Source organism: Tupaia chinensis, unplaced genomic scaffold (genome assembly GCF_000334495.1).
Source record: "Tupaia chinensis unplaced genomic scaffold, TupChi_1.0 Scaffold000023_1, whole genome shotgun sequence".
NCBI classification, from domain to species: domain Eukaryota; kingdom Metazoa; phylum Chordata; class Mammalia; order Scandentia; family Tupaiidae; genus Tupaia; species Tupaia belangeri.
The window spans coordinates 1,450,487-1,478,039 of NW_006159453.1; the positions used below are offsets into that span (position 1 = coordinate 1,450,487).

General features: G+C 37.9%; 1 protein-coding gene across 4 annotated transcripts in view; it reads right to left on the bottom strand.

Moving 5' to 3' along the window:
* Positions 1–27,553, bottom strand: part of RPAP2 (RNA polymerase II associated protein 2) — a 94,437-nt gene that overhangs the window by 33,977 nt on the left and 32,907 nt on the right. For 2 of the 4 annotated variants that reach the window (XM_006140149.3, XM_006140150.3), the window contains exons 9-11: positions 22,181–22,266; positions 15,461–15,541; positions 5,112–5,180 (exon numbers count right to left, since the gene is read on the bottom strand). In XM_006140149.3, coding sequence (XP_006140211.1) covers positions 5,112–5,180; positions 15,461–15,541; positions 22,181–22,266 — 236 coding nt within the window. Of the gene's footprint in view, positions 1–4,432; positions 4,605–5,111; positions 5,181–15,460; positions 15,542–22,180; positions 22,267–27,553 lie in introns of those variants that run through there. The other 2 variants (XM_014586601.2, XM_027770467.1) reach the window with 2 other exon arrangements.

Consider the following 27,553-nt stretch of genomic DNA (forward strand, 5'->3'; position numbering starts at 1 on the left):
GGGCATGAATGCTTATCAGAGACAGAGAGATAGAGAGAAAGTGAGAAAGAAAATAAGCTGCCATTGGGCCAGCAGATGGCATCATAATTATGTCACTGGACTCCCACGTAGTTGACTGTGGTTCAAATTCTGGATTGGGAACCAGCAGTTAGTGTAATGGCTATGTCGCTGGACTCCCACGTATTCGACCGCGGTTCGCATCCTGGACCCGGTGGCTTAAAACTCACGCCGGGTGCGTGTGTGCCCAAGATCCCGAGAGGAGAATGGAGGAGAACGGATTGCGGCGTGACCATCCCCCCTAGGGGGTGATTTCTCGCTTTCTGTCTCTCTGTCACTCTCTGTCTTTCTGGCGAGAGCATGCGCCCTATAGGGAAAATCTCTCCAAAAAAAAAAAAAAAAAACCCAAAAAACCAAATTCTGGACCTAGTGGCTTAAAACTCATGTTGTGCATGTGTGTGTGCATGCCTAAAATCCCAAGAGAATGGAGAAGGGATTGTGGCATAGCCAGCCCCCCTTAGGGGGGTTGATTTCTCGCTTTCTGTCTTTCTTCCTCTGTCTCTCTGAGGAGTGCATGGAAAAACAAGCAAGCCACCAGGTCCAGGACTTGAACTGTAGTTGACTATGTGGAGTCAACTGCCACAACCACCATGCCACCTGCTGGCCCAGGTCCAAAAGTTTACCTTTTTTTTTGCTAGAAGGCATGTGCACTTGTGAAAGAGGGAGGAGAAAGTGCACCCCATGGGGAATGGTCATATTGAAGTTTGTTCTCCATTTCTCTCTCTCCTTTCAGGATTTTGGGTATTCACACATGCCCAATATGTTTCTCAAGCTCTGGGCCTGAGATTCCAACTGCATGGTCAGTCGTGTAATCCAGCTGCCTTAACCACCAAGCTACAGAGCTGGCCTGATTCAAAAATTTTTAATCTTAAGCAACTAGAAAAAGATTATTTGCTAAAGGCAGAGCTTATTAACTTTTAAGAATATAGATGTGAAACTTAAAGACCCAGCTCTGTGTCTGTTGTTCTGAACTATCATGTCTTGGTCAAGATGTTGACTTTTTTTCCCCCTCTAACAAGAGCTAGACCTAAGCCACTATGGTAACATACTAATACAATTACATTAAGGTGTTAGGAAAATCACGATGCATTTTTACATAGAAAAATACTCTGATGACCCAATGTATAAATGTGTCCATGTATTCTTTTCTTTATTTTTTTGGAGAGGTTTTTGTTACAGGGCACATGTGCTTGCCAGAAAGACAGACAGAAAGTGAGAAATCACCCCCCAGGGGTGATGGCCATGTTGCATTCCCGTCTCCTCCATTCTCCTCTCAGGATCCTGGTCGTGCACACACACGCGCCCAGTGTGAGTTTAAGCCATCAGGTCTGGGACTCAAACCACAGTTGACTACATGGGAGTTCAGCGACATAGCCATTATGTTAACTGCTGGTCCCATGTCCATGTATTCTTTTCTAAGTGGTTTGCATAAAGAACTTCTTTTTTTAAGAAAGGGAGTGTACACATGTATGAGAGAGATGAACACTAGACAGGGTCTCATTGCCTTGTAATCCCCCTTCCCCAGCCCTCCAACACCTCAGGATGCTGTGTATCTGCATGGATGCCCAGCATGTTTTCAGACTGGACACAGGGATCTTAATTTGTGCTGGCTGTATGGCTTACAGCCTTTCAGAACACTTGCATTACACTGTGCCACGCTGGCTGGGTAGGCATGAGGAACAACTTTCATGCATTAAACAAATGCTAGAATAACAAAACTTAGCAATATACTATTATAACATACAGAACATATTATCTTTTACACTCATCTTCAGTGACTGTGATTACCATTTATTATCTTTTTCTTAGCTACAAAGACATAAGAAGTTTGCTTGTTTTTTTGTTTTTTGTTTTTTTTTAAAGTTTTTGCATAAGGTGGATGCACTCACCAGAAAAAGAGAGGTAAAGTGAGAAATCACCTCCCAGGAGAGATGGCCATACTGCAATCCCTTCTCCTTCATTCTCCTCTTGGGATTTTAGACATGCACACACACATGCCTGGCATGATTTTCAAGCTGCTGTGTGTGGGACTGCAGTTAGCCATTTGAGAGTTCAGCACCTTAACCCTACATCACCTGTGGACCCTAAGAAGTTTGTTTTTTTACATGAATTCCAGAAATGTCTACAAGTTATGACTAAAAATAATTCTACTGGAAATTGATGAGTAGCTGAGAAAGTTTTTGAATCATGGGATAATTACTATATGTAGCCTATATTTACTCAATCTTCATGGCAATAAGCTAAAAGGCTGAAGGGTGGAGTTTCTGCTCCACAATATGTGTGTGTGTTTCTGCATTTCTCTTTACATATGCATGCCTCTTTGGGTGTGCAGTGTCCATATTTTTCACAGTAAGACTCTAACCAACTCTGGCCCTCATGATTACTTTTTCTTTTCCTAGGGACAAAATGCCATCTTCTCTAAAAAATAATTATGAACTGCAAGTGGAAGGAGAAAAGAGCAGAAATATAAATAAGGGTGATGAAAGGACAAAGCTGGGATGAAAGGGGCTATCAGTTGACCCACAGATTCCCCAGGGCCAGAAATATGAAAAACTAAAGGGGACTTTCTGAGAAAAGAGGAAATAAGAAATAAAATAATACGGGGGAGGAGACAGAAGCTGTAGAAGCTGATGATCAAAAATAAGATTCAACTAGTGAAGACAGAATGTGCAAGTACAGAATGAAAAGGCTCAATTATAACTTGCAAGGAGAAAACAAAATTTCAAAGAGAAAAACCTAGGAAGCACCATCTGACCTGGTGGCTAGAGTGACCAAAGATTTAAAAATAACCAAAAGGGCCATAACTAACCACAAAAGGGGTCCATGACTAGGAAAAAGATTAGATCTAGCTCGAGGGTGAGAGCATAATGAAGAAAGAATACAAGGTGAATGACAAAAGGAAATGATGTTTACTGCTACAACTTCGAGATCGCACGTGAAACATGCGATACGCCCGATCTGTGTGCAGTTTCTTTTTTGAATTCAATTAAGTTACTATTTTTATGGGTCACTGACCCTTGAAATAAGGTTCCCCACATTACATCCAAAGTTAGGGAAGTCAAATATCGTATAAAAGGACTAGCAAAGCTTTCAATATTTTATGACAGATGGGTGCCTCTATTAAAATCAAACACTAGAGGTTCAATTTTGTAAGGAATAATCACATGTAATTTTAATGGTAGTCTTTATTATTTCACTTTCCATAAATTTTTTTTCCTTGCCAAACATTTTGAAGATGATATGGCAGAAGTTTACAAAAAAAAAAAAAAAAAATGCAGGCCCTAATGTGCCTTTGGTAAGCAGCTGCTCATGAAGATAATACTTCCTTCCAGTCACTGGCTTAGAAAGCAAGATTCTGAGATTACTGATGGACCTACGCCTCTGACTTGTCAACTAAAAAGTTACTTCCCCTTTGGTGTAATAAATTGCAGAAGTACAGTTAAACAGTTGTCTAGGAAGGTTTATTAGCAGGCATAGGATATGGTGGGTGAGCAGAGATACTGATATTTTCTTTGCCAGTGACCAAAATATTTACAAATTTCATAAAATGGAAGGAACTTTCTAAAAAATTAATAAGATCTGTTTCACAAATTACCAATTCAACTGGAACACTGAATAGTAGAAATGACAAAAGATTTGTTCTTATGGGTGATAAAAAATTTATATCTGGGCATTCAAGTAAAGTTATTTTCTGTGTTCTGATTTAATGAATCATGTGAGTTGTATCTGGTTGGGTGACACAGATGCTGGCTCACTGAAGCCTACTCTAATGCTTCACAGCACAGCCTTCCTTGGGACAGTAAAGCCAGAATAACATGTCAGACTGAAGTAATATCAAAGAAAGAAAAAGCAGGGCTGGAGATGTTATAAGGTTGACTCATAATACTTCCTGACCTGTGAGTGTCCAGTAAGTTTTCCATGTCCTATGGGCTTCAATGACCTAACAAGCACCAGTAGCAACAGTAATGCAGTAATGAATGGTCTTCAAAAGAAGATTTTTGCAATTCAAGCTGAAAAACACTACATTTATTAAATGGTTTTAACCCTATGGCCTTAGAAACCACTAGTGATTTCTTAAAAGGTGAATGAGTATTAAATGTTTTATGTATGCTTGTGTGGTAAACATCTACTTTTGTTCCTTTAAATCTGTTAGATTTTAAAATGTACATTAATTTGAAAATAAAACTTTTCTGATGCTATTAATGATAAAGTATGTTTTTTAAAAAAGGGAACTAGCATTCATATTTTAAAACACTCTATAAAACAATGAAGCCCTTCAATGTTAATAAAAAGGACTATTAAAAATAAAACTAGGGTTGGTCCTGTAGTCTAGTTGTTAAGGGAGCTGGACCTCACATGGCCAACCTCATGGTTTGACTCCCAGCCCTGGCAGTTTGATAAACACACAAGGTACATGCTCATGTGTGTACTAAATCCCAACAGGATGAAGACATAAAGGGACTGTGGTGTGACCATAGCCACTGAAGGGAAGAAGGGTGCTTTCTCTCTCTCTGCTTCTTCCATGTGATGCATGTGTCCCCTGGCAACTAAAAAAGGATGAAATTAGGCTCAGTCATAGTGGCACTGGGGGTGGTGAGGCACTGCTCTGTGGTGCTAGAGCCACGTGGGCTGCACACGTGATCCTGGCTAGGTGGAAGGGGTACTGTGGCATGGTGAGACTCTGGTAAGGGTATTCACACTAATGAAAGAAAGAAAAAGAAAAAAAAAAACTTAAAAAAGAGTAACTAAGGGACTATTCTGTATATATTAAACACAGGGATATTACTTTTCAAAAGATGATAACTAATAGTATTTGTGAAGAACAAGGCCCTCAGATAAAAATGATGGTAAAAAATATAAAGACAATGATTACAGCTGGTCAAAATAAAGCATACCACTTTTCATAAGTTACTTTATCATATAAGAAAGAAAAAGACACAGGCATTTTCAAAGCAGTTTACAAAATCAGTGAATAACTTTGTTTTTTCCTAATCAAAATTCTACGTATTTAGTGTTTGGAATTAAAATCTGAATTTAATGTCATTAATACTTACAATGATAGCAACACCACTGCGATTAAGGTCCATTCAGCAGGTTTGTGTATGATATTTCTATTTGTTAATCTGAAAAATAGTAAGATAAGATTTATCCGTGAATTGTGACATTTAAATAAGTACAATACATTTTCTATTTCTAGATAAAATTACATTTCTAATATTGTATGTCAAAAAAGTAGTATTTTAAAAAATTCTTATTGTATTTTACAGAAAAGAGTCAATAGCAATGTGGCTCCTTATTTAGTATCTGATAATGATCATCTCAAAAGGAAACGTCCAGTCCCTCTTTTATATATTTCTAACAATAGTACTATTAGTCAAGATGTAAATACAGGAACAATGTAGAAAATTAAACTGGATAGTTTATTAAAATACACACATATGCACATACTGTAACAGAATTTTCAATGCCTTCCCACAAATATTTTGCTGGGTAGTCGGGAAAGTCATGATAAAGTTTTGCACAGAAAAACACAAAAAAGTATGTCATGATTTTCCCAATGACCTAATGTTATATCTAACAAAGCAAGCAGGTTCTGATTTTAGTTTTACTTTATTTTTTAATTTTCCCACCTTTTGCTAGGTTGGCAGCAGGTAGAAATGAGTGTTGGATTAAAAATTGTAAGAAAGAGTCTTTAGTAAACAAAAACCTATTTCAAAATATCAGAAGTAAGTTTTGACACTTAGCCATTGATGGCAACAAAATACTCTGTAGTCAGATGAGTTTCTTAGGAAGCATTTAGAAAGATCACTTAAATTTTAAAAAATTATATAAATCAATAAGAAAAAGCGAGTCAATAAAATAAGCGGGCAAAGAAAGCCAGGTGCAGTGGCACATTCCTGTAGTCCCAACTACTCAGGAGGCTGAAGCAGGAGGATCATGAGTTTGAGGCCAGCATGGGCAACATAGTAAAAACCAACCTCTAAAATAAATAAATCATATTTAAGAGCAGAATTGAAAAAGCCAATAACATTTAAATGAGAGCTCAACCTCACTAGTAATATAGGAGATTAATATTAAAACAATTCACTCCATCAGACTGGCAAAAGTTAAAGACTAAGGTGTGAAGAGAACATGAAGAAATAATACCTTTAACACACTGTTGATATGAGCAATTGCAAAACAATTTAACAATATCTTTTTTTTTTTGTTTTGGAGAGGTTTTTGCTATAGGGCGCGGGAGCTCGCCAGAAAGACAGACAGAAAGGGAGAAATCACCCCCTAGGGGGAATGGTCATGCTGCAATCCCTTCTCCTCTATTCTTTCAGGATCTCGGGCACGCCTGGTGTGAGTTTAAGCCCCCAGGTCCAGGACTCGAACCGTGGTCAACTACATGGGAGGCCAGCAACATAGCCATTACACCAACTGCTGGTCCCCAATTTAACAATATCTTTTTTTTTTTGTTTTGGAGAGGTTTTTGCTATAGGGCGCGGGAGCTCGCCAGAAAGACAGACAGAAAGGGAGAAATCACCCCCTAGGGGGAATGGTCATGCTGCAATCCCTTCTCCTCTATTCTTTCAGGATCTCGGGCACGCCTGGTGTGAGTTTAAGCCCCCAGGTCCAGGACTCGAACCGTGGTCAACTACATGGGAGGCCAGCAACATAGCCATTACACCAACTGCTGGTCCCCAATTTAACAATATCTAATAAAAGTTGCAAGTGCATCTGAACAGCCCAGCTATTAATACTTCTAGATACAAAACCTAAAAAACTCACTTATGCATAAAGAAACATGTATGAAGACAGTTAATGCAACATTGCTTCCAAGAGGGAAAAAATGAATTGTGGTGTACTTGGAGAATACTAAGTGGTTAAAATGGACAAACATGATTTACCTATTTTGCTCATAATTTTGAATGAAAACAGGCAAACAGCAAATATGGCATGACATTATATAAATCAAGGATAATACTAAATATTGCTTATGGACACATATATATGTAGTCAAAGTATGAAAATAAAGACTGGAAGGATACATATGTACTTTACAGTACTGACTGCTGCTGGGGGTGGGGGGAAGGACAATGATTGGGGAAGAGAATCAAGGGAACGGTATGTCTTTCTCTTCCCTTTCATTGGCTATTCCATCTCTCTGAACTGATCTTCCTACAAGTAACTTTGTTTTTCCCTTATTTGCTAGAGGGGCTTGTGTGCTTGCTAGAGAAAGACAAGAGAGGGAAAGTGAGACTTTACTACACTGCAGTTCATCTCTATTTTTCTCTTACAGATTTTGGAACAGACATACATGCATGCATGTTTTTCAAGCCTCCAGGTCCAGGACTTCAGTTGTACAACTGGCCATGTGGGATCCAGTTGCTTTTACTACAATGCCACTGGCTGTCCCACCACCTTCTGCCCCCAGGTAGATTTCTTTATGTCATCTGTGCAATAAGACTTACCTAAACCACCCTATTAAAGCACAACTTGCCTTCTATCTCCCAGCCAGTAGTCCAGACCTTACTTTGCTATGTATTTATCTTTCTTTATTCCATACCACTTGTCATCTTTAACATATAACTATTGTTTATTACCTGTTTTTCCTTGCCTAAAGGGAAGAATCTGTGTGTTCTTTACTTATTTATTCCAAGCATATAGAACAAATGCTTGGGGCAGTCACTAGGCCTTAGACTAGTATTTTCTGAATGAATAAGATAGTCTGTAATTCTTTTTTCAATAGAGAGTGCATGGACTTATCAAAGAGAGACAGAAAGGGAGAGGAGAAAGCACCCACCATGGGAATGATCACTGTGCAATCCCTTCTCCTCCATCCCTCCTTGCTTTTGGGATTTTGGGTGTGCATGTACACAGACACGCTGTTTGTTTTTCAAGCACCAGGTCCAGGATTTAAACTGTGCAGTTGGCTATGTAAGATCCAGCTGCCTTAACCACCATGCCATGGAGCTAGCTTTTTAAATTAAAAAATGTACATCCGAATCAAATTTTATAAGACATCAAAATCTATTAATTCTGAGTACAGGGAGTTTTGTTCCATTAATCTAAATTTTCTCCATAGTTTAAAATACTCTTCAAAATAATAATAAAAAAAAGAATACAAAAAGAAAGTAAAGGATAAGTGGTTAGGATCTGACAAATATAGATTTAATATCCAGATTTATCACATAATAGTGTCTTACTTGGACACGTTATTAACATTTTAAACTTAAAAATTCCTTTTCTCGGGCCAGCAGGTGGCATGCTGGATAGGGGTGCTGGACTCCCACATGGCCAACCACAGTTCAAGTCTCGGACCTGGTGGCTTGCTTTCTTACTTCCTCTCTCTCTCTGTCTCTCTCTGATCAAACTGGAAAATAATAATAATAATAATAATAAAGTTAAATGAAATAATTCTTTTAAAAAATTCCTTTTCTCTACCCTCATCTTAATCTATTAGCGGCATTTGACAGTTGGCTGTTCCCTTTTCCCTGAAATATGTTCTTTACCTGGCTTCCCCTCCTCTCGGTGGCACGCCTTCTCAGATGTTTTAACACTGGAGTGCCTCTGCCCTTATGTCTCTTTTGTCTTCTAGAGACTCTCTTTTCCTTGGTGACACCTTCCAAAGTCATAGCTTTAAATGTTAGATAAATGTTTTGCAACTCACAAATTATCCTCATTCTTGAATTCTAGACTTCTATATTTAATGGTCTACTTGATATCTACATGGATGTCTGATAGGTATCTCAAAATCCGCTACAGCCAAAATTTAATTTTTCATCTTTTCTACCAGAACTGGGTCCTTCTGAAAACATCTCCATCTCAGTAAAATGTTACCCTATCCTACTAGAATCCAGTAGTGTAAGCCAAAAAAATCCTGTGCTTAACCTCTTTTCTCATCCCATGTCTAGAGCCAAATAGGTTCTACCATCAAAAGAGAATCTGATCATTTCTCCTCCCCCCTCCAAGTTTTTCCTATGGAGAGCATGTGCTCGCTGGAGAGAGAGGAGGAGGGAGAGAAACAGAGCGAGAGAAACAGCAAGAGAAAGAGGAAGAAAGTGAGATATCACATCCCAGAGGGGATGGCTATGTTGCAATCCTTTACACTCCATTCTCTTGGGACTTGGGGCATGCGTGCACATATGCCTGTTTTTCAAGTGCTGGGTCCAGCCACAGTGCAGCTGGCTCTGTGGATCCAGCCTCCTTGTGGTTAAGGAACCACAAGGTCACCTGCTAGTCCCAATCACTCCTTATTTCCTCCACTGTTTTCTCTTTGGTCCACACCATTTCTTGCCCAGATTACCAAAGCAGCCTAATTGGTCTCACTGATTCTGCTCATCTAATGTAATTCTCAACTCAGCAGCCAAACTGATATATATATTGGGGTCAGCAGGTGGCATAGTGGTTAAGGCGCTAGACTCCCACATAGTCGACCGTGGTTCGAGTCCCAGACCCAGAGGCTTGAAACTCATGCCAGGCATGTATGCATGCATGCTCAAAATCCTGAGAGGAGAATGAAGGAGAAGGGATTGCAGTGTGGTCATTCTCCCCTGGGTGTGTGTGTGTGTGTGTGTGTGTGTGTGTGTGTGATATCTCGCTTTCTGTCTGTCTCTATGATGAGTGCACATATCTGACAGCAAAAAAATCTCTCGAAAAAATAAAATAAATGTTAGATCATTCCATTCCTTTGTTCAGAACCCCTCAACCACTCTCCATTTCTCTCAGAATAAAAGCCCAATAAATACCATGGGTATAAGGCCTGTATATACTTCTCTGACCAAATCTCTTTTCTCTCTCTCTCTCTCTCTCTCTTTTTTTTTAGGTTTTTGTCATAGGGTACATGCACTTGTCAGAGAAGAGAGAGAGATACAGAGAGGGAAAGTGAGAAATCATCTCCCAGGGGGATAGCTACGCCACGATCCCTTCTCCTCTTGGGTGTTTTAAGAAAGATTTTTGTAAAAGAATGTAAATTCTATAAGATTCTTTTGGGGGAAGTCCATTTTGGTAACTGCTGTACCTGTGGCAACCAAAACAGAATGTAACACCTAACTAAAGAACTCAAAGGGTAAAAATTTGTAAGAAAAATATGACAGGTATACACATTTTCCTTTTCTATTATACTCAAATCACCCAGGGTAAAGAGATTTAAGATTTCATAAATTCATTAACTCATTCAGATAAAAAATGCATTGAGTGACTGAGTGCTCTATCCCACTGTTTCAGGCACTGAAGAAAACACAAATAAAAGGAGTACTTTCACTTCGAAGTACTTCTAGCAGTAGAACTGCAAAATATTGCTAGTTTTCATCTTTTTGCTTTTGCTGAGTCACAATGATCTCTAGCACTGATGCTAAATGAATATACTTACCTTTGTCTGAACGGCAATTCAAAACTAAAAACAGTAATGTTTAACAGGAATTTTTTTTTTTTTTTGAGAGGTTTTTGCTATAGGGTGTGTGTGCTTGCTGGAAAAACAGAGAGAGACAGAGAGACAGGAAGAGAGAAATCACCCCCTAGGGGGGATGGCCATGCCACAATCCCTTCTCCTCCATTCTCCTCTTGGGATCTTGGGCACGCATGCACACATGCCCGGCGTGAGTTTAAGCCACCGGGCCCGGGACTCGAACCGCGGTCGACTACATGGGAGTCCAGCGACATAGCCATTACGCTAACTGCTGGTCCTTAACGGGAAATATTTTAAAAGCACCTTTTCAAAATATAGTTTGAAGTTCAATGCAGATTTAGAAAAATACTTTGATTCATCACTGATGAAAGTAAAAAAGGACTTTTGTATCAAAATGTAATTTTAACTCAAATCTGATTTAGGAAAGTATCCTGATTCAACATTGTTAATAATGAATCCTTGGCCAAGCAGTTTCTGATGGAATTACCATAACAGCTAAACCAACAGTAACACTGAAGATAACAGACTGTGATGCAATTCAGTGGAAAGGACAGCTCTATTCACCGGGGAAAGATTCTTCAAAGAGCTGAAAAAGCTGCTTTATGTTCGGATTCTAAAATAGGCTCTCTCAACTCTGACTGTACATTAGAATCACCTGGGGGGCTTTTAAAAAACACTAATGTCTGGGCCCAACCCTAACCAAATGAAACTTGGTCTCCAGGGGTGGGGCCAGACATCTGTAGTTGTTAAAAGCTCCCCAGGTAATTTGGATGCACAACTGGCTGGAGAATCACTGTTCTACAAGTTCCTATTATTGATTAGCATTTCAAAGAGAAGGATATGGTTATTTATGTCCACTCTTCCCTACTGTCAGTATTGATTGAAAAGCCTTCTGAACATCAGTCACTGTCATCAATAGCATTTTTTCCAGAGGCTTCACCTAGAAACCCTGGCTGAAGTTGTATTGTGAGGATGTGAAGACCCCAAATCAGTTATTGTACCAGAAGTCACCATGTACCCTAAGCCTTTTTCTAAAAGGTAACAAAGGCAATTAAGGCAATTTTATTAAAGCTATAGTCTTTGACAAGTACTAAAGATTAAAAATTAACAAAAAATTTAACATCAGGCTTTTAGAACAGAATTCTATAATATCTCCTATCAAAATAATGCATATTTTGAGCCTATTTCTTCCGGATTTTATTAAATTTCAAACACATATAAAAGTAGTTAGAATATAATATAAACCTCCTGTGAGTTTATATTATGTCACAAACATCAATTATCAATGCCTGACCAGTTGTGTTTTATATATACCACCCCATATTCAACACCATCCTTAACCTAGATAATTTGTGAAACAAACCTCAGACATTATTTCATCTAGGTTTTAATTTAATGTAAATAATATAGAAAGTAACTGAAAGGGATTTAACAGTTACATGGTAGGAATGACAGAAAAAAGATGAATATAGTTTATAAACATAAAAGGAAAAAGATATTAGAGTGCTGTCATCTCTAGTCTGCTAGCTAGCCGTTACAGGACTGAAGAACAATGAGTTACACCTGTAACTACTTTATTTTCCAGCTCTGAGGTATAACTAAATAAAAATGATATGCATTTAAGTTGTACAATGTAAACTGAAATATGCCTCCACTGTGAAATGCTGATCACAATCAGGCTAATTAATACATCTATCACCTCAGTTACCATTCTGTGTGTATGTGTGGAGGTGAGAACACATAATTTAACAAATTTCAAGTATATAACAGTGCGTATGTAACTATTTAATAACTGTCTTCCATAACAAATAGTAAATGCTTAAGGTAGAAATTATATCCCAGTATGTGCAGGGCCCGACATTTAACAGGAATTTGAAAACATTTGTTGATTAAAGGAGTAAATTCATTCCCTCAAAGAAAAGTTATAAGAGAGGAGAATAAAGGCAATTTCTTCTACTGCCTTTAAGGTCTCTTGCTTTAGTATGGAAAGTCTGTGTCTTCTGTACTAGCCTTCCACCTAGTCACTTTTTTTTCTTTTAGAGAGATTTTTGCTATAGACCATGTGTGCTTGCTGGAGACACAGAGAAACAGAAAGTGAGAAATCACCCCTCTAAGGGGGATGGCCACAATCCCTTCTCCTCCATTCTTCTCTAGGGATTTTGGGCACGCATGCACATGCACCTGGAGTGAGCTTAAGTTGCCGGATCAGGGACTTAAACTGCGGTCGACTACATGGGAGTCCAGAGATGTAACTAATACTCCATCTGCTGGTCCCCCATCTGGTCACTTTCTTACTAAATTAGACAATTAAAACTTTCTTTAAGGCCCAACCGCTATGGAATAGCAGTAACACAGGTGCCCAGAAAGGCTGCAAGTCTTATGGCTGACTGCTGGCTCAGATCCATGAAAACATGCTGTGTGTGTGTGTAGGCTCCCAAGATTCTGGGAAGCTAGAGGCTGAGAAAAAACCAGAGACTTTCTCTGAAACATGAGTAGTCTACCATATAAACACCTAAACCCAAACTGTCTATTATGATTTGTAAGGGTGGACCCACATTGTCAAGGTCTTAAGGATCCCCAGGTGATTTAAATCAGTACCTAAATTTGAACAAATCTCACTAATTATAATAAGTGTCTTATTTTTCCCCCATGTGCTTGTAGTAAGTTCTGAGAACCTCAGAATAGGTTTTTTAAAAATCGACACCCTGGGACCAGCAGATGGCATAATGATCATGTAGCTGGACTCTGATGTAGTTGACAATGGTCTGAGTCATGGACCCAGTGGCTTAAAACTCACAGGGCACGTGTGCATGCGTGCCCAAAATCCTGAAAGAAAAATGGAGGAGAAGGGATTGTGGCATCACCTCTGGGGGGTGATTTTTCACTTTCTGTCTCTCCCTGTCTCTCCAGCTAGTGCATGTGCTCTGTAGCAAAAAAATCTCTCTCTAAAATATCTCTATCTATCTATCTATCTATCTATCTATCTATCTATCTATCTATCTATCTCCAATCAGATCTGCAGAAAAAATTGCTCTAGGAAATATAGTCAAAATAAATTAAATTGCTAGTTAATCTATTCTAGATGAGCATGGTAAATAAAAAAAATGTGTAGCTCAAGATCAGATCGGACATTATTCTATTATCTCTTCTGATAGATACTCTTCAGTGACTTTATCAGTTTGCTCAGAATGGAGATTGAGCAAGCACTGAATGCAGAAAGCTGAATGGTTAGACAATTAAAAATCAACAAAACAAAGAGCAGCACCTGTTATTTGTCTTCTTTAACTCAACTTTGTGCTTATAATGTTTTCACTCCCTGATAAATCCTGAACAAATCTTAAACTTCACCATTTTCACATTGTGTATATCTATTCAAACTTAATCACCAGGGCAGACAGTTGTTACACACTTTCTCCCCATGATTCTGTGGTAGGTGTAAGATAGAGCATCTCAAAAACTTACTGATTCTCTTTACCTAACAGGGATATAGAGAAGTTCAGCTTTGGCCTTACTTGGCCCAAACTCTTTTCTGGCAAAGCATTAACTTAATCTTCCAAAGGCCTACACCAGTCTCGGGATCATTTCTGATATTCCTGAACTTAAAACAAAAACAGCCATATTAAAATTGTAGTGATTTATTTCCACTTAAGTCATATATCTTTCAAGAACAAGTCTTACTGAGATATTCTTCACATCTTGTGATGATGAATTTAAAAAAATGTAACCTCAAAAGGTTGGAAAAATGTTTAAATTACATAAACATATATAATCCAAAATTCTAATCAAGATATAATAATAATAAAGTGTAAGACAAAACTGTTAGGAAAAAAATGATGTAACCTAAACACATTTTCTTTAGTCAAACTTCACAAAACTCTAAAAAGAATGCTTTAAGACAGTTTTGAGTCTGAAAAAGGCAAAATATTTAAGTGTAAAGTCTTACACATGGTTCTTTTCAGTAGCTAAGCTAAGTATTTTTAAGAACTGTCTTAAACTATGAATCCTAGATATATTCCTACCCAAAGTCTTGTCTTGTTCTTCGTGTGCATCTGATCTTTTCACGGGAAAGCTCTTCCTTGAGAGTATGCATCCCACTTCCTTCGTATCATCCCTGGTGCCTAGCACAGTGCTGGTCATCTGACATTTACTACTGAGTTAAAATCCACAGTGTTACTGGCTTTGTGTCGTAATTTCCCTCTTTAATTTTAAGCTATTCCATAAATAAACTCTGATGTGTTATTAAAGTGTGAGCAAATAGGGGGTGATATTCATAAAACACAGAAATAATGTTAGTAGAGGAGAAGATAGAGCAATGTAACTTAGATCTAAGACACTGAAGGTATACATCACTTTCTTCATAACTTAGTCTATGGATTCTGCAAGGCAATCAATATAGTCAAAATAATAGAGAAAGAAAATCTTAGTATTATAACTAACCTGAAAGTTCGGACAAGATTTTTAAGCTCTGTGGAAATATCTCCTAATGTAATCTGAAGAGGACCCAAAAGTCCAGGCAATCTGAAAAGAGAACATCACATTTCTTTAAAGATAAAATTTAATTATATATCACCACTGTTTGAGTCATACCAAAGTCTGGATTATTCAAAGGCCATGACAGCACTTAGGCAGAGACAATCATGATTTTATTTATTAATATATATATCCCACTTCCTTCGTATCATCCCTGGTGCCTAGCACAGTGCTGGTCATCTGACATTTACTACTGAGTTAAAATCCACAGTGTTACTGGCTTTGTGTCGTAATTTCCCTCTTTAATTTTAAGCTATTCCATAAATAAACTCTGATGTGTTATTAAAGTGTGAGCAAATAGGGGGTGATATTCATAAAACACAGAAATAATGTTAGTAGAGGAGAAGATAGAGCAATGTAACTTAGATCTAAGACACTGAAGGTATACATCACTTTCTTCATAACTTAGTCTATGGATTCTGCAAGGCAATCAATATAGTCAAAATAATAGAGAAAGAGAATCTTAGTATTATAACTAACCTGAAAGTTCGGACAAGATTTTTAAGCTCTGTGGAAATATCTCCTAATGTAATCTGAAGAGGACCCAAAAGTCCAGGCAATCTGAAAAGAGAACATCACATTTCTTTAAAGTTGTATTCTCTTTTATATTTTTCTTGGTTTGAGTCATACCAAAGTCTGGATTATTCATATATACACACACACATACATATATATATAAAACTAGAGGTTTTTGCCTTAGGGCATGTGCACTCTGTCTGACATAGTGAGAGGAAAAGCAAGAAACCACACCCCAGGGAGGATGGCCACACCACAATTCCGTCTCCATTCTCCTCCCAGGATCATGGGCACACACATACATGTGCCCAGCGTGATTTCCAAGCCAGCAGGTCCAGGACTCTAACCACAGTGGCCAAATGGGAGCCCAGTGATGTAACTAATACACCATCTTTTGGTCCCAAGTCATGATTTTAAAAAAACAAGTTATGACTGGTCAGAAGCACAAGGAAACATTTTTTAGTATCTCCACATTCCATCTTTTTATTTTTATTTTTATTTTTTTTGCTATAGGGCGCGTGCACTCGCCAGACAGACAGAGACAGAGAGATAGAAAGCGAGAAATCACCCCCCAGGGGGGATGGCCATACCGCAATCCCTTCTCCTCCATTCTCCTCTCAGGATCCTGGGCACACACGCACACATGCCCAGCGTGAGTTTAAGCCACCAGGTCCGGGACGCCAACCGTGGTCAACTACATGGGAGTCCAGCGACATAGCCATTATGCTAACTGCTGGTCCCAGTATGAGCACATTCCATCTTGCAGTCTATGTTACAGAGGGTGAAACACTCAAATGCAAAGTCATTTTGGCTTCAGTCTATATTCTTGTCCCTAGTTTTCCCTACCTGTTTACTTTTAGATATTAGACCAAGATGGAAAGAACACAAGGCTATTGGACTGTACCCTAAATGGTCAAACTGAGGAATTTTGTATATTCTGTATATTTCAGCTTATCAAATTCTCATGTTGGGAATGAAAATTAGTATGTTTTTAGTAAACAATTTGACAATACATATTAACTTTTTTTTGAGGTGTTTCTCATAGGGCATGTGTACTTGCCAGAGAGAGAGACACAAAGAGGGAAAGTGAGAAATCACCCCCACATAGTCAGCTGTTGTTTGAGTCCCAGACTTGTCAGCTTGCTTTCTCACTTTCCCTCTCTCTCTGGTGAGTGCATGTGCCCTACAGTAAAAATTAAAAATAAATAAATTCTTTTTAAAAAAAATCAGGTAAACATAAAAAAAAAAATCTGTTGCAGAAATATTTTAGTAATGAAAAACTGGAAACAATATTTACCAATAGAAGATCTGTTAAATAATTTATGATATACCTATTTAATAGAACATAATAGAACCCTTAAAAAATAATGAGAATATTTTTAATGTGGGAAAATAGTCATGATAAATGTTAAATAAAAAATGTATAAATAATATTATCCCATTTTTATTAAGAAAACAAATGTTATACAATGCTATTGTGTATATAATGCATATCAGGTATCAAAGACATGCAGGAAGGTCTTCAAAAAGTTCATGGTAAATGTGTACTATAAAAACCTGTGCACAGATTTCAAATTTTTCTGCACCATAATAAACTTGTACTATTAAAACAATTCTAAACAGGATCTAGTTTGAGGTACTAAGAGGGGTAAGACAACTTGAAAGAGCCCCTATCAGAGCAACTTGAATTCTGTTAAAACTGAAGAACACTGAATTGATAGTGAAGCTTGGGTGAGAGAATGGTGAGATCACTGAGGCTTTAGAGACAGTGTATGGAGACAAGAATTCAAAGAAATCAGCAGTTTTCAAATTGATAACTAATTTTAAGAAGGTAAAGATAATGTTGAAGATGTTGCAGGCCATCCACATAAACCTGCAAGGCAAAAATGAATCTTGCTTGTGCCCTAACTGAAGGGGACCAGCAATTAATGGCAGAAAAAATAGCCGACACCACAGATATCTCAACTGGTTCATCTTAAGCAATTATGACTGAAAAGCTAAAAGTGAGTAAATTTTCTGCTCAATGGATGCCAAAATTGTGCTCAGATCAGCTACAGGTGAGTAGAGCTTTCAATGGAAAATTTACAAAAGATCTGATTCTGAAGCATTTCTTTGAAGAACTGGAACAGGAGATGAAATATGGATTTATCAGTATGATCTCGAAGACAAAGCACAAAGCAATGGCTTCCAAGAGGTAGAAGTAGTCCAGTCAAAGCAATCAGACTAGTCTAGTGCAAAGGTCACAATAGGTTTTTCTTGGGCTTTGTTTTTAGGCTTCTGCCTTCGGTGCATATGCTCATGGAGAAAGACAGAGAGAGGGAAAGTGAGAACTCACTCCTCAGTGGGGATGGCCAGGGCACAATCCTTTCTCCGTCATTCTTTTTGGGACTTTAAGCACACATGCGCGTGTGCCCAGTGTGACAGTCAAACCGCTGGGTCAAGGCTGACATGAGCAATAACCTCATGTATCTATTTTCAGATTCAACCTTCCAATATTTTACTACATTTGCTTCATTTTCCCTTCCTTTCTCAAACTGTTTGGCCATGGGTGCACAGCACCTTAACCATCATGCCACCTGCAGGTAACAGTTTTTTCAGATGCTCAAAGCATTTTGATGGTCGACTTTCTAGAGGGCCAAAGAACATTACCATCTGCTTATAATGAGAATGTTTTTAGAAAGTTAGCTGAACTTTAGTAGAAAAATACTCGGGAAAACTTCACCAGAGTCCTTCTCCACAATAATTTTCCTACTCATTCCTCTCATCAAAGGCATGTTTGTGAGTGTTTTGATGGGAGATTATTAAGAGCATTTTGATGGTCGACTTTCTAGAGGGCCAAAGAACATTACCATCTGCTTATAATGAGAATGTTTTTAGAAAGTTAGCTGAACTTTAGTAGAAAAATACTCGGGAAAACTTCACCAGAGTCCTTCTCCACAATAATTTTCCTACTCATTCCTCTCATCAAACAAAGGCAACTTTGTGAGTGTTTTGATGGGAGATTATTAAGCATCCAAACTTACAGTCCTAATGTGGCTTCATCTGACTTTTCCTAATCATTTTTTTAAAAATAATTACTTTACTTATGTATTTATTTGTTTAATTTGACCAGAGAGGGACAGAGTGAGTGTGTGTGTGTGAGAGAGAACGAGCAAGCTGCCAGGTTCAGGTCTCAAACTGTGGTTGGCCATATGGGAGTCCAGCGCCCTTAACCACCACACCATGTGTCAACTCCATGACTTTTCCTAATCTTAAAAATCTTTAAAAGGGAATCCACTTTTCTATAGTAAATAATATACAAAAGACTGAATTAGTATAGTTACATTCCTAAGACCCTCAGATTTTTAGGTATGAACTATATCACTGGCATCATTGCTTACAAAAGTTTTTGGAACCTGATGAACCTTATGTTGAGAAATAAAATTTATATTTTTAATCAATTTTTTCTACGAACTTTTTGATGTCCTCTTGCATTTCCTTCATTGTAGGTTTATCCTATATTAAAGGGAACCAAGGAGTTTGAACATAAATATATCCTACATATCAAATATATCAAGAATAAACATCAAAGTACTAATAATGGTTGTCACTGAGTGGTGAAATTATAGTAGTTTTTCACTTCCTTCTTTATATCATTTTGTACTGCTTGAATATTCTGTAATATTCATATATTAATTAAAAAATTCTTAGTATAGGGGCTGGCATGTGGCATGGTGGCTAAAGGTGCTGGATTCCCACATGGCTGACTGCTGTTTGAGTCCCAGACCTGGTAGCTTGCTTTCTCGCTTTCCCTTTCTCTCTCTCTCTCTCTCCCTCTCTCTCTCTCTGTTTCGTTAAATTAAAAAAAAAAGATAATAACAAATGGAAATAAATAATTTTTAAAAAAATTTAAAAATTTCTTATTATGGAAGTTTCAAACATAGTTCAAAAAAGAGAATAATAGCAGTAACCTCATGTATCCATTTTCAGATTCAACCTCTAAGTATTTGCTACATTTGCTTAAATTTTCCTTCCTTCCTTTTTTTGTGATAGCATTTTAAAGTAAATCCCTAGCATCATGACATTGACTCTTATTTCCATTTGTATCTATAAACACAACCACAATAAAATGATACCTAACCAAATGAACTCAATAGCTAAGCACATATTTCCTCAGATTATCTTTTAAAATACACTTTTACAACTAGTTTGTTAAAATGGGAAATTAAAAATTGTTTTCAGATGTTACCTTTAAAGTTTTCTTTACTTAAAATAAAAATTCTATCAGGAGTTACTTTTATAATGAGAAAACCCTACTGCTTTAATAAACAAAAAATCCCCATCACCATACAGTTTTGTTTCAATGTTCACTATCCTTTTTCTTTTCTTTCTTTTTCTTTTTTTGAGAGGCTTTTGCTACAAGGTGCGTGTGCTTGACAGAAAGTGAGAAATCACCCCCCCAGGGGGGATGGCCATGCCGCAATCCCTTTTTCTCCATTCTCCTCTCAAGATCTTGGGCACACACGCACAAGTGCCTGGCGTGAGTTTAAGCCACAGGGTCTGGGACTTGAACCATAGTCGACTACATGGGAGTTTGGTGACATAGCCATTACACTAACTTCTGGTCCCACTGTCCTTTTTCTTTAAATAATTTCATACACTCCTTCTCAAATGTGGTTCTTGTGTAAATATCCATAATTTGGTCTACTATCAGGGTTCCCTTTGGTGTCTTCAGAGTACTTTCAATGACATGCCTACAAGTCTTTCATTTAAAACTGGATACTTTCATTACCTAAAAAGTCTAGAAAACTATTTCTACCTAAATCTCTATCTATTGAATACATGTTAATCCACTTCAACTTACTTTCTTTTAGTTTTAATTTTACTAATTATTATTATTATTTTTAAATTGCCATAGGGTACGTGCGCTCGCCAGAGAGGGAGAAGAGAGAGAAAGAGAGAGCGTGTATGAGCAAGTGAGAGAGCAAGCCACAGGTCCAGGACTTGAACTGTGGCTGGCCATGTGATAGTCCAGTGCCTTAACCACCTCGCCACCTGCTGCCCCCCACCTCAACTTTAAAAACCTATGTAACTGAAGTCAAGAAAGTTATTTTCTTACCCTAAGAATCTGACATATGGTGACTTTTACTTTTTTTTTTTTGGTAGAGGTTTTTGCCTTACAGAATGTGCACTTGCTAGAAACAGAGACAGTGAGAGGGAAAGTGAAAAATCACCCCTCGAGGGGATGGCCATGCTACAATCCCTTCTCCTCCCGGGATTTTGGATATGCACGCACATGTGCCCTGTGTGTTTCAAGCCACCAGGTCCGGGACTCGAACTGTGGCTGACCATGTGGCAATCCAATGACATAACTGCTATGCTATCTACTGGCCCCTTATACTATTTTTAAACTAACATATGACCAAAAAAATGTATGATTATGAAGACAGATAACAAATTAATTATATACAAAGAACCTAACATGGAGCAGGCACTTAATAAATATTAAATATTTATTTAAAATTTTAAAATTAGAGGAGTTAGTTCTTCCTCAATCTTTTTTTTTTTTTAAATTACAGGACTAAATCAAGATACCGAACCAATCAAAATGATTTCAATTGTTGCTTTGAAATATATATTTTAAAGTAAAATAATCATCCCTCCTATCCCATTATAAGTAATGCTTTATACTTGAGCTGTACAAAATATTGAGATTTCCAGAACATAGAATTTATTTTTTTGGGAGGTTTTTGCTATAGGGCGTGTGCGCTCGCCAGACAGACAGAGAGACATAGAGACAGAAAGCGAGAAATCACCCCCCAGGGGGGATGGCCATGCTGCAATCCCTTCTCCTCCATTCTCCTCTCGGGATCTTGGGCACGCACGGACATGCGCCCGGCATGAATTTTAAGCCACTGGGTCCAGGATGCGAACCACATCGTGGGAGTCCAGCGACATAGCCGTTACGCTAACTGCTGGTCCCTAGAATTTTCTTATTTTGAAATTGCTACAAAATTAAGGCTTCTGCCTATTTACAACACCTTAAGTAATGATTGACACACCTTTCCATATTTCCTGTTCAAGAAAAATTCACAGACTGAAAAGTTCAAGATAGTCTTGCCACCTCTGGAAAAATGATTTCACACTTCTTTTGAAAGAGAAACAGGATAGAAATTTTTAAATGTTATTTTTATGACTGGGTTAATAACAAGAACAATTTCCACTATGAGAAGCTTAACGCTAAAGTGCAGAGTTGAGGTGAACAAACACTCAAGTTGCTGTGTAAAACCGTTCTATGAATAAGTATGTAGCATGAATAAACAGACTAGTAAAACTTTATACCAATCTCTCATTCACATGTGAAACTGATATGACACGTTCATCATAAATCAATACTTAAATGGGTCTAGCTTTGACATTTTTTCTCCTGAGTTCACTGGCTTATTAAGTTAGAGTGAGACAGTTTGGTTTTTTACTCCCAAAAGTTCAGCCTTCCTCTTTACCATGTGCCCCTGTGTCTTCTACACAACATCTAGTATTTCCTGGATAAAATATCTTTAAGAAAATCTAAATTTCCCAAGTGAAAAAAATGTAAACTCTCCACATTATTTTTCAAAATGTTCAAAATTCAAGAATAAGTTACAAATGATCAACTTATAAATATCAAGTTGATATAAAAATATTACAAAGTTATTACATACTTACACTTTACTTAATTTTTCAAGTACGATGCGTTTTCTTATCTGGTTCTGGGAACTTGAATCTATCAGTGGAAAGGCAGGATGATCATGCTGAATCACATTTTAAACAAAGCAAAATAGAATCATGAATTTACATTGTTTTCCTGATAGCTAGAACAAAAAAACATTAAAATACAAGAGCTTACACTGGACTTGAGAATTACTGACTAGAAGATTTAAATGTGAGTATCAGTTCAGTCGTTAGGCTGATGTGGACTTGCTTGAGTCATCTGGTCTCTTTTTGAGTTTTCTCACATGTTTAATAATATCTTGTTTATAAAAGAAGATATATACAAAGGGATTTTGTAAATTCCCAAATGCTTTATCAACACAGGGGATTAAAAGATTTAAATGAGCAAATGCTATATAACATGAAATTCTGCTCCTCGAAATAGCAGACAAGATATCAGTACTCTCTTTGAGAACTGAAAACAACTGCGGAAAAATCATTTGTTTATAAGCATCAGAGAGCTAACAAGGCAGTAACCAATTATGTAGGCGGAGATCCTGGAGAAGGTAATTACAAACAGGGCACTGATTAAGTCAATCTAGAGTCTTAGAGCTGAGTTTTCTAATATAAATTAAGAGTATCAGGCATGCCAAGAAGGAAGAGGTATTGGCAACCCTTCCCAAGCTCGAAATCTGGACTTAGATCACCCTCTGGGAAAAGAATAAATAGGAAATAGATTAGTAGACTAGCTCTTAAAGGGACTGTATTCCATCTTCAAGTTATCTTTTTTTTCTTTTTATCTTTTCTTTTTTTTGGGGAGAGGTTTTTGCTATAGGGCACGTGCACTTGCCAGACAGACAGAGACAGAGAGACAAAAAGCGAGAAATCACCCCCCAGAGGGGATGGCCACGCTGCAATCCCTTCTCCTTCATTCTCCTCTCGGGATCTTGAGCACGCATGCACACACGCCCGGCGTGAGTTTAAGCCACCGGGTCCGGGACTCGAACTGTGGTCAACTACGTGGGAGTCCAGCGACATAGCCATTACGCTAACTGCTGGTCCCCTTCAAGTTATCTAAATCTCTAATTAGGTTAAAGTGATTTGGGACCACTACAAATCACGTCAGAAGCAAACATAAGCTCATTACAGAGGAAGGTAATGCCATCTTGGGCCTCCAGTAATTTTTCATATACAATGTGTGGCATGCACAAAAACAATAGTAAGAGACAATATGATGAAAATCTGAAACATTAGCCTGTAGAAATTGCCTCCAGGGATTTCATATAATTAAGTTATCAGCATTATAATAAGTATGCTTAGTATATTCAATAAAAAATGACCAGGTTGAAAATTTTGACAGAGAACTGGAAAGTTTATAAAGGAGCAAAATGAAATTCTACAATTGAGAAAAACACAGTTCTTAAAAGTAAAGGCTAAAAGAACAGACTTAATAGCATAGTAGAAACTGAAATGGGGAATACAGAATAGAAAAACATCTAGAAACGGGGACAGTAACCCCCTACACACAGTGCAAAATACAAAAACAATTTAAGAGACAGAGGATACAGTGAAAAAGAGTAATTTATCTGTAATTGTAATATGAGACAGAGAATAGACAGAAAATGGGACAGAAGCAATATCTGATGGGGTAACAACTGAGAATACTCTAAAACTGATGAGAAAAAGAAAGTCAAGTTACAAATTCAAGAATCCCAACAGCCCAAACAATACATACAAACATAATCACACACAGGCAAAGCACTATAACACTGACAATAAACAAATATAAAAATTTTAAAAGTAGTTAGAGGAAGAACAAACAGTACTTCAAAGGAGAAGAAATAAGAAATAAATGGACGATCGGGTGGATGTGTGTGCGTGCCCAAGATCACATGAGGAGAATGGAGGAGAAGGGATTGCAGGATAGTCATCCCCCCTAAGGGTTGATTTCTTGCTTTCTGTCTCTCTGTCTCTGTCTTTCTGGTGAGCTCACGTGCCCTGTAGCAAAAACCTCTCCAAAAAAAAGAAAGAAAGAAAGGGAAGTCAAAAGACAAGAGAATAATATTTTCAATGAGTTGAAAGAAAATAAATAATGGCTAGTCTGGAATTCAATACTCAGGAAAATATCAGAAGCGAAAATAGAGAATTTTCTGACAAAACAAACAGAAAATTCATTAGCAGCAAATTGGCAGCAATTTCAGTCCTAGATACATAAACTTCAAAAATACATGCACACTGAAGACAGACATATGTAAGTTCTTAACAGCACTGTTCACAATAGCACCACACGGGAAAAAGTCTAAATGCCTATTAGCATAAATTGTGGTATATTTATAAAATAGCATGTAGCAATGAAAGAACAATTGATCTATAATTACATGCAACACAAATAACTCACAACTAAAACAGTGCATGAAATAAACTGGATACCAGAGAACACATACTGTTCAAAATCTGGCAAAACTAATGTATGCCAGTTTAATAGTTACTAATTTTGGAAAGAGGTAAAGATTAGGAAGGGATGTGAATAGGGTTTCTAGTTAACTCACGGTGATCTATTTGTTGTTCTGGGTAGTGGATTACATGGGTGTGTTCACATATGACTATTCGATGAGGTGTACATTTACTATATGTGCATACTTCAATAAAAAAGTTAAAAAACAGCATGCCAACAGGGCCAGCAGGTGTCATGGTGTTTAATGTGGACTCTCACATGGCCACTATGATTTAAGTACTGGACCCAGTGGTTTGAAAATCACATGGAGTGGGGCCGATGGCAGTGGTTAAGATGCTGGACTCCCACATGGCTGAGAGTGGCTCGAGTCCCAGACCTAGCAGCTTGAGAACCATGCTGGGTGTGTGTGTAGGCATGTCCAAAATCCCAGGAGGAGAATGGAGAAGAGGGGACTGCAGTGTGGCCATCTGCCCTGGGAGGGGACTTCTTACTTTCTCTTTCACTGTCTCTGTCTCTCTCTGGCAAGTGTATGCACCCTATGGCAAAAACCAGGACAGGACAGGACAGGACAGGAAATCATGCCGGTGTGTGCGCATGCTCAAAATCCTGAGAGGAGAGCGGAAAAGAAGGGACTGTGGCATGGCCATTCCCCCCTTCGGGGGGATGATTTCTCACTTTCCCTCTCTCAGTCTCTCTCCAATGGGTGCACAAGCCATAGGCAAAAACCTAAAAATCAAAACAATCAAAAAAGACTTTCTGTCCTGTCTTGAGCTGTCAATATGTTCACGTACCTACTATTTGAACAGAATTTTCCAAGCTTTAAGTTTTAAGAAAATTTCCTTACCAATTCAAAACTGCTTTTCTTGAAATTACCAGCTGAACTTGCTATTGAAAGTTGTTAGATAATTTAAGAAATTGTGTGATCAATAAGATTTGGGAGGAAAAGGAATGGAAGACAACTGTAGACATCAGAGATAGTGTGAGAAGAGGGTGGGAAAGGACAGAGGGTCAGACATGGGGGTAAATATAACTAGAAATGGAAAATTATAGATGATAACATGCATGATTAAGCCACTATGCAGTATATTCTGGATGGGAAATCACATTTTGTATGCTGTGACGATGCTTGGGCGATGAATGTAAGTTAATTTAAAAAAAGTTTCAGGACAAAAAAACCCACGGAAACTGTTTTTCTTGAAATTGAAAACAATGCATATTTAATGACTGCAGTAAGCTATGTAGCCCCAGCTAGGTGATACTTTATAGTATGTGCATTCTACTCACTGAGGTTTATGCCTAAAGTCAGACTTGTGTTCATGGATATGTATATATCAGCTGTGCTTGCTATTGGAAATATTTAGATTAAGTTCATTAGTGAATCAATAAAATGGGGGAAAAGACATAGAAAGCAACCATGGATACCAGAGACAGTATGGGAGGGTGGGACACGGCAGAGGGTTAGAGACAGGGAATCAAAGATGGAAAAAAAAAAAAAAAAAAAAAAAAAAAAGGAAATAAGAAATAAAATTATTTGTTGACGATAACTCGTATGTTGATGTGCTTGATTGAGCCAATATACAGGGTATTCTGGATGGGAAACTCATTTTGTAAGTTGTAATGATGTATAGTGAATGAGTGTAGATAAATAAATTCAAAAAAAATGCAACAAAGGAAAAGGCATACGTTTTAATAATTAATTTTTCCTTTTTAAGGCTTTTAAGCACAAAAGTGATGTACTATCGTGGGTTTATGCAGCTCAGTGAAAGTGATTTCAAGTACAGTGCTGAGCTAGGCAACATTCTATCAAAATATAAGACACTTATAAATTTTTACTGTATTTCCATATTTTTCCTCTTTCTAAATCTCCAAATGTGTTTTCAGATTGAGAACTGTGTTTACTCAGAAAAATCTTTTTTTCCCAGTTTTTTGCTATTCTCACTGAAGAGAGAGACAGAAATAAAGGGAAAGTAAGAAATCACCTCCCAAAGCGAATGGTTATGCTACTATACCTTTTTTGCTTTCCTCTCAGGATCTTGGGCATACATGGACATGTGCCCGCATACATTTTAAAATTTTTTCTTTTTAGAGAGAGAGATCTTTACTACAAGGTGTGTGTTCTCACCAGAGAGAGAGAGAGAAAGAGAAACAGAAAGCAAGAAATCACCCTTCCTCCCCTCCCCCTAGGGGGGGGATGCCTATGCAACAATCCATTCTTCTGTTAGGATCTTGTGAACACATGCACATGCACCTAGCGTGAGTTTCAAGACTTGAATCGGGAGTTCATCAACATAACTATTATGCCATGTGCTAGTCCCAGCAAGCCATCAGGTCCAGGCCTTCTGGGAGTCCAGCATCTTAACCACCATGCCACCTGCTGGCCCCCAGCATGTTTTTTAAGCAGCCCGGTCAGGGACTCAAATCATGTAGTGGGCCATGTGGGACCCAGTCCTTAACTACCACACCACCTGCTGGTCTTCACTCAGAAATTTTTAGTAAGAAACCTTCATGCCTAATGACTTAATTACACAAACAATACATATCAACCAAAATGGGTAAGAGAAATACTAAAATATCATCTCTGAATCTTAGTGGCACATATTCAGTCCCTACATATAATTACTATCTACTGAATACTAATTATATGCCATGTACTATAATAAATATTTTACCTACATTACCTTTAAGATGCGTAATAGTGGGGGACCAGCAGTTAGCGTAATGGCTATGTCACTGGACTCCCATGTAGTCGACCATGGTTCATGTCCCGGACCTGGTGGCTTAAAACTCATGCCGGGTATGTGTGCATGTGAGCCCAAGATCCCAAGAGGAGAATGGAGGAGAAGGGGTTGCGGCGTGGCCATCCCCCCTTGGGGGTGATTTCTCGCTTTCTGTCTCTCTGTCTCTCTCTGGTGAGTGCACGTGCCCTATAGCAA